Consider the following 7,916-nt stretch of genomic DNA (forward strand, 5'->3'; position numbering starts at 1 on the left):
TGAGAGGTTATAACAAATCGCTTAATCTCCGTACAAGATTAAAGCATGAATTTTCGAGGGATGGGACCTAAACTCCCTTAGCGTTTTGCTCATTGATGGTAACCTATCTTAACACTAGTAAAAATCTAGTCTTAAGTTCAATAGGTAATAACAAGTCAATACAGTGAATGTGGTACTCAATTGTCCCATCTATGGATGAGTACATGTTGTAAAATTGAGGGTTAAAACCAAAAGGTTTTTTAATGGAGCTTAAGCTTAAGAAAACTCACTTAAGCTTAAGAAGTGTCTAACGAGTGGTGAGACACTAAAACTCCACCTATATGGACTAGAGGTGGTGCCGCCTCTTATGAGAATTGGGAGTATTCTCTAGAGAGTCTATGAATTGGAATTTTGCACATGGCCATTAACGGTGCAAGAGCGAGACAAGCGGTCTCAAGTGAGCATTAGCGAGGGTGTGTGTGTTATCACCGGTTTGTACTAAAGAAATAGTGGTTCAATGCTATGGCAACCAAAATTTCATCAAACTTTGTGGTAACTACACTAAGGTAAAATTCAAGTCGAAAGACATTTTACCTAATGCACCTAAGCAAGACTTCTTTGAAAGTGTGTATTTATTCAATCAAAGTGGGGGAATGTTATATTTTGATATAATATTTTGATTGATTAAATAAATGTTACAAGTGTGTTACACATTTTAATCTAGTGGGGGATTGTTATATTATTTTATAATATAATAAGTGTAGATTAAAATGTAGTAATATATATTATTATGTGAATAATATGTATTAGGTGTTTGGTAAATAAATTGTGTAACATATAATTTATTTAACCTAAAATTGTAACCTACACTTTATAACATGGAGAAGAGTTACAAAATTAATTGCTTTTGTAACTTTTTTTGGTTGATCATAATATTGTGTAATAAAAGAGATGTTACACAATTTGATGATAGGATTCAAATGGTTTGAAATATAGTTGTTACAAACTATATTAATGCTCATTTTATGAGAGAAATGAGATGGTGTGTTTGAATCCTAAGAGTGATCACCTAAACACTATATAAAGGAGTCTAATGTGCTCATTAAGAAAAGAAGTTTTCTATCAAAAAAGCACATTGCTAGAAAACCCTAAGGCTTGATAATTCCCAAAGCTATTTCCTAGAGAGTTCCCTTAGTGCTTAGAGATAGGGGGAAATAAGCTTTTGGACAAAGGTGTAATACCTTGTTCAAGTCATGGTGATCCCCACTAATCTACACTCAAGGTTGTGAGTAAGTGTTTATATATATATTATTCTCTTGTTATATATATACATATATTATATTACACGTGTTGTAATCTTCTCTTCTACCTTTCATATATATATATATGTAATATATAGTGTATATATATGTATTGTACCATATATTTAATCAATCTCTTATTTTAGTCCTTGTATTATTTTACAATAGAGTTGTAATAAATCTTGATTTTCTTCCATTGTTATAAAATCTCTAACATCTCAAATCTTACAAATCTGAGATATCAACGAGTCGAGATAGCATGTATCTCGAATTGTACAAATTTGATGTGTCGCTTACCATGGACCAGAAAGAACTAAGACTGCAAATATCTCAACAATGTACCAGTTACATCGAGATACCATTTAACTCGGGAGACCCACTATAGCCCAAAAGGATAGTCGATGATGATAGCCAATCAAGGAAAATATTCTTAAAACCTAAAATAAGACAATTAAAATGAGTGATAAAATTAAAGAAATGAAGAGAAAAAAAAAATAAAAGTAACACGTGCCGAAAAAAAAAAGTAATAAACAATTGACAACACAACCATGCATGCAAGAAAAACGTACTATAAAAAAGAAAAGAGAATCACGTAAAGGAACAGAAAACATTCTATATATATAAAAAAAACTCTCAATCAAAAATTAAGAAATTAATTTAATGTTTACCCATAAAAAACCAAACTAATTTTTGATCAAAACAAGTAACACCTACATCAATTTTTTATAAACAACTTTAAAATAGATATCTTTTAAGTATTAAATGATAGCTACAACATCTTTCCATATACCATTATCTTTTGATGATAAATATAAATTGATAAACATAAACATAAAAAAAAAAAAAGTAAGCCTTTCACAACAAAATAACACAAAATCCGTCATTTTTTTTTATTTTTTTGAAATGGACAAAATCCGTCATTACTTATAACAAAGTCAAACATGTAAAAGAGAAAAGTTTGCATAATTTTAGCCTTGAAATTGTGTTAATTAGATCTTAACGTGCCAATATATTGATCATAAAAAACGCAATTATCCACTCTCTTAATTAGAGAATTACAAGTTAATTATAAATAATAATTAACATACAAAACAAAACCGAAAAAATTGTGATCTTAGTTTTTCAAACCCCACGATTTATTATTAATATTATAGCTCACACTATCATCCACAATAATGGCCCACGACACCTGGCATGCCTGCCACGTGTCATAATGTTCGGATAATCATATCCAACACCTCTTTCTTTTTCTCTTTTAATATAATTATTTATTTTTAACTTTTGTTGTTTACCTCACGCACCTTCAAGAAAGAATCTACTCCCTAGTTGCTAATCCATGATGACGTTGCACTGAATTTTGGTGCTACTTCAAATCCAATGGTTCAGACTATTACAAAACCAGTCACAGCTTTCTTGCACATTAAAAGTTGGTATATAAAATAAAATGAATTAATTTATTAATCTCTCCTCCTTTAATTAATTTATATAAGAAAAAATACATGAACGAATCCAACCAAAACCCTGTCCCTATATTAAACATTGAGTTAGTAACTGTTATAAACTTATTCAATATTTAAAACTGTAATTTCTGTTTAATTTAATCAACACAAATTCTATTAGTGTGATACATGTAAATGTAATACTAAAGTGGTAAATCATTAAATTTAGACGAAAATGTATATTATAAGTTATTTTAAAATTTTCTTTTAATCCGCAAGGGAGTGCATAATAACGAAACCTAACAAAAATTAAGTAATAAGTACTTACAAATTCAAAATTTTAAAATAATTAAAGCTACAAATATCTTAAAAATAATAAAAATTATTAGAAATTTTTCAAATTAAGTAATTAATTTTATTATTCGATTTTAAATATGTATATATATAGTAAGTTACTTCATTAAGTACGAGCTCACTAATGTATTTGTATAATATATGATTTTACAATTATGTTCTTTTTCTTATATAATAATTAACGCATTATCTGTTATTTTATAATTAATGTGTTATATCTGTTATTTAATTGTATATATTTTTTTTAAGAGATTTTTACACCTCATGTCAAAATTGACACCTTTTTTACATTTTTATCCATACAAGGTTTTTTAAACTTTTTTAACTTTTACATTTTTCAATTTTACTTTTCAAAAAGTTTAATAATTACAATTTTACCTTTTCCCTTCTTCCTTACACACATACACGCACGCCACCTCATAACTCCTTTCTTATTTTTTTTTTTTTGAAATTTTTCATTTATCCATTCTTACACTCCACCTCCTCCATATCTGCCATATTCTTCTTCTTTTTTTTTTTTTTTTTTTTCTCTGTTTCTCTTTCCTTTGTTCTCCAGAGCTCACCATCTAAAAAAACCAAAATCCAACTCCACCTTAGTCACAAAAACACCTCTCTTTCCACGGAGCTATGGAGCTTACTCTATATCTCTCAAATTCGGTTCAAACCAACATAGGGAGTAGTGGGTTGTGTCTCTCTTTATTTCTACATCAAACCAAAATTCGAAAGGAGAAGAAGAAGGAGAAGAAGGAGGTCTTTGGATTAATACACTAAAACCTCTACACAGTTTCAGCTTTTGGGTTAACATCAACTTCCTCTCTCTCTTCTTTTTCTTCTTCTTCATTTTATGTTGCTAATTTTTCAGGCCGAGCTCCTTATATTTTCCATGTAAAGTTTCCTTCTTTTTTCATGGGTATTCTATATCAGTATCAAAGTGTTTGTTTTAGAAAGAAAAGAAAAGAAACGAAGACTTTTTCTGTTGCTGTAGTTTGAAGTGGGTTTTTTTTTAGTTGTTTTTATATTCATCTATTGCTGTAGTTTTTTCTTTGTTGTTTTCTGGTTGTTGTATGGTTGATTATGATGTCACGGTCCCTGTTCCTAGAAAAAATGTATCGTCTTGAACTGATACAATTGTTTGTATTCATCTATGGAGTTTTTATGTATTTCTTTGGTTGTTGTATTTCTTTTATGTATTTTTATTGATGTTATTTTTGTGTTGTTATTGAGTTTTTTTTTAGTTGTTTTTATATTCATCTATTGCTGTAGTTTTTTCTTTGTTGTTTTCTGGTTGTTGTATGGTTGTTGTATGGTTGATTATGATGTCACGGTCCCTGTTCATCTATTGCTGTAGTTTTTTAGTTGTATTTCTTTTATGTTATTTATTTATGTCTTTAGAAGCTTCATTCTTCTCCTCTGAACACGTTGGGCTTTTGACTGAATGTTGTTTTTGAGTTTTTTTTTTTTGTACAACAATGGAGGTTGGATAATTTTTTATCCCTTTTTGTATTTGGATTTTCGGGATCTGAGTAGTTTTTCTTTGAGATCTACATTTTTTTAGATATGATTTTCCTAGTTTTGGAATGAAAATGGTTGAAAATGGTTGTTGGGGTTCTACAGCTGGGTCACGAAGAAGGAGGATCCCCTCTGTTTTTTTTTGGCAGGTATTTTTGTAAATAACAACTTTTAGTTTCTATTTTTGTTTATTTTCTCTATGTAGGTCATAAATGTAAATTTTTTTCATTTTCAGTTTATTATAGAAAAAATCCCTTTTTTTAATAAAAAACTCATATATATATATCTACAGCTTATCGTAGCCGTTTATTTTGCATACTTTGAAAATTGAACCCTTTTCTTCCTCTACCGAATCCCACACTCTCTCTCTCTCTCTCTGAACGATTCTCTTTCATTAAATTAGTCACACACACAGTCAAGGAAGACCCTTTTCTCTCTCCATCTCTATCTCTCTTCCGAAGCAAAAACCATGCTTTCCCCAACTCCACTCTCTCTCATTTGTGCTCTACTTCTTTGTTTACCCTTAGCTGTAGTCTTCACCATAACTAGCCCCACCACTACTCCTACTGCAACCACCGCCATCACCACAACCATTCCCCGTACCCGTAATCTTTCTAAAACTCAACAACAAGAAACTACTTTCTCAGCTGCCAAACGTCATCAAAAGATCGATATCAAATCAATCTCTCTCCCTCCACCATCACGACCACACCTACCGCCACCTCCACCTCCACCTCCACCTCCGCCGCCCAAGGACGATGAGTTGCTATTCTCACTCGCTTCCCGAGTTAACTCGAGACCGCTGCCTCGTAAGTCGCCGAAGAAGTTGGCTTTTATGTTCCTCACTACAACCCCACTCCCATTCGCACCGCTTTGGGAGCTCTACTTTAACCAAACCCCAAAAACCCTTTACAACATCTACATCCACGCCGACCCGACCCATCAGTACGACCCGCCGTTTTCCGGAGTGTTCGCTCGACGAGTCATTCATTCTAAACCTTCCGAAAGACTTACACCTTCACTTACCTTGGCGGCGCGTCGGCTGTTAGCTCACGCGCTTCTAGACGATCCGTCGAATGCCATGTTCGCTCTGCTCTCACCCTCGTGCGTTCCGCTACACTCGTTCAACTTCACTTACCGGACTTTGATCCGGTCCAAGAAAAGCTTCATCGAGATTCTTGAGCACGAACCGTGGAGCTACATCAGGTGGGCTGCGCGTGGTCCGGAAGCAATGCTGCCGGAAGTTAGATTTGAGGATTTTCGGATCGGGTCACAGTTCTGGGTCTTGACACGTAAGCACGCGAGGCTAATCGTCAGAGATCGCAAGCTTTGGTCCAAATTCAGCTTACCGTGCGTGACATTAGACACGTGCTATCCCGAAGAGAATTACTTTCCTACCCTTCTTAACATGCTTGACTACCGGGGGTGCGTACCTGCCACGCTCACGCACGTGGACTGGGCGGGCAGATCCGACGGTCATCCTCGCACGTACGAGGCATCCGAAGTGGGACCCGAGTTAATCCAGACGCTTAGAAGTGACTTGCCAAGGTACGGTGATATGGAAATCAACGGCACAGATTCTTCAGTAAGCAAAAGGTTTGACCACAGCCACAGGCGTGACCCCTTCTTGTTCGCCAGAAAATTCTCTCCGGACGCCGCTGAACCACTGATGAGTATTGCACGTGACGTCATTTTAAGGGTGTAGTAAATAGTTTTGTGCAGAAAGGGCATTATTGTAAATTCACGGATAGATTTATAAAATTATAAACCGGGACAATTCCCGGTTTTTTTTCCTTTTCTTTTTTTTTTTTTGGTTGGATCGAGTTAAAAGTAAAATTGTACGTACTACAAAATGAGTCAACTCGCTATGTTCTTATCAGAATTTGGACCTCTTTTCGAGTGGGTTTTTTTTTTTTTTTTGGTTGGAGGCGTATAAACGTGTAGGGCTTATTGGTCTGTGAGGTAAATAAATAAATTAAAAAAAAGGGTGACATTTAACCATTTTGTTAAAGAATTTGCTTTATGGGATTTTGGTAAGTTTTGCCTGTATTCCAATAAAATATCTTTGGTATCTTTTGACAAATTTTTATTGTCAAGTTGCAATTTCTTAATGTTGTATTTAGTTTTTTTTTTTTTTTTGTTTTTTTTTCTATTGATAAAGCAAAAGAATTGAAGAAAGCTTCGATTTGGGCTAGAGTAGTGTAGTGTAGACCCTATACTGTATTTGTACCTACTAAAGCAAAGCAACTACGATCATTGATCCAAAAAGAAAAAAAGTAAGAAAGGGGCAGCTGCGATGGTGTTTATTAGTATATCTGAAAAGAATAAACTTTGTCGGTTGATTCGAATTATGGAGATTGTTAAACAAATAAAATCAAATATATATAGTTTTTTTTTTTTTGTGGAAAAAATATATATATAGATAGTTAGGTAAAAGTTGATTATATTTTGTAACCAAAAAAAAAAGTAATTTTGTGATATTTTTACCTTAATGGATGTAAAATTTAATATGTCATTTAATATTTATTTAATAATTTATTAAAAAAAATATAAAATAATAATAATACATAAATATAAAATTTAATAATAATAATAATAATACAAATTATTTAATATAAAATAATATATTAACTAAAATTTAATAATAATTTAGCACATTATTAGAGTAGACTTTTAATAAAGTGAGTTATAATTTGTGTTAACAAATATTTTTTCGTTAATCAAATATATAAGTTTTTTTTTTTGTAATAAATTTACGACAAAATTAATTATTGTAATAAATGAACACCATATATTTTTACGTGATTTTGTTGTTAAAATTTACGTACTCCATAAGTCCATATATTTACAAAGTACAATAATCTCAATAAATATTATATCTAGCTTTTTCTCTCAAATTGGTCCTACCTTTTACCCTGGATTCTGTCTTTATTTATAGGTGTATAGGGTGACAGTTATTCCATTAGATTTAATCATTTGTAACTATTCATAAAATGTAGACATTCCTCACGTTTTATTTTTATGCACATGGGATAATATTTAATAATCACCCAACTGCTCTTTTGTCATTATTTCTTAAGCGGTTATGCTGACTATGTTGGTTGTTCCTCGCTAAGTGTGAGTTGTCTTTCTTTACTATCTTTATAGGAAAAATGCTAAGTATAGATACAATGCTCATCACAATTTTCTCTTTCCATTATGATATTAGCGAGATGGTTACTTCAACGTATGGAGGGCGAGATGGATGAATGTAGTTATTCTCTCCATATACAAACATGTGGATCAATTAGTTGGAAGCTCTTATTCTCAAGTATGTGGGTCAATGAGCTACGAG

General features: G+C 32.2%; 1 protein-coding gene across 1 annotated transcript; it reads left to right on the forward strand.

The window, feature by feature from the left end:
* The first annotated feature begins 4,885 nt into the window (after positions 1-4,885).
* Positions 4,886-6,596, forward strand: LOC115720225 (glycosyltransferase BC10). The gene has a single exon (XM_030649383.2). It carries the CDS (start codon positions 5,052-5,054, stop codon positions 6,285-6,287), a length of 1,236 nt encoding a protein of 411 aa, XP_030505243.2. The 5' UTR covers positions 4,886-5,051; the 3' UTR covers positions 6,288-6,596.
* The last annotated feature ends 1,320 nt before the right edge of the window (positions 6,597-7,916 follow it).

Source organism: Cannabis sativa, chromosome X (assembly GCF_029168945.1).
Source record: "Cannabis sativa cultivar Pink pepper isolate KNU-18-1 chromosome X, ASM2916894v1, whole genome shotgun sequence".
Taxonomy (NCBI): domain Eukaryota; kingdom Viridiplantae; phylum Streptophyta; class Magnoliopsida; order Rosales; family Cannabaceae; genus Cannabis; species Cannabis sativa.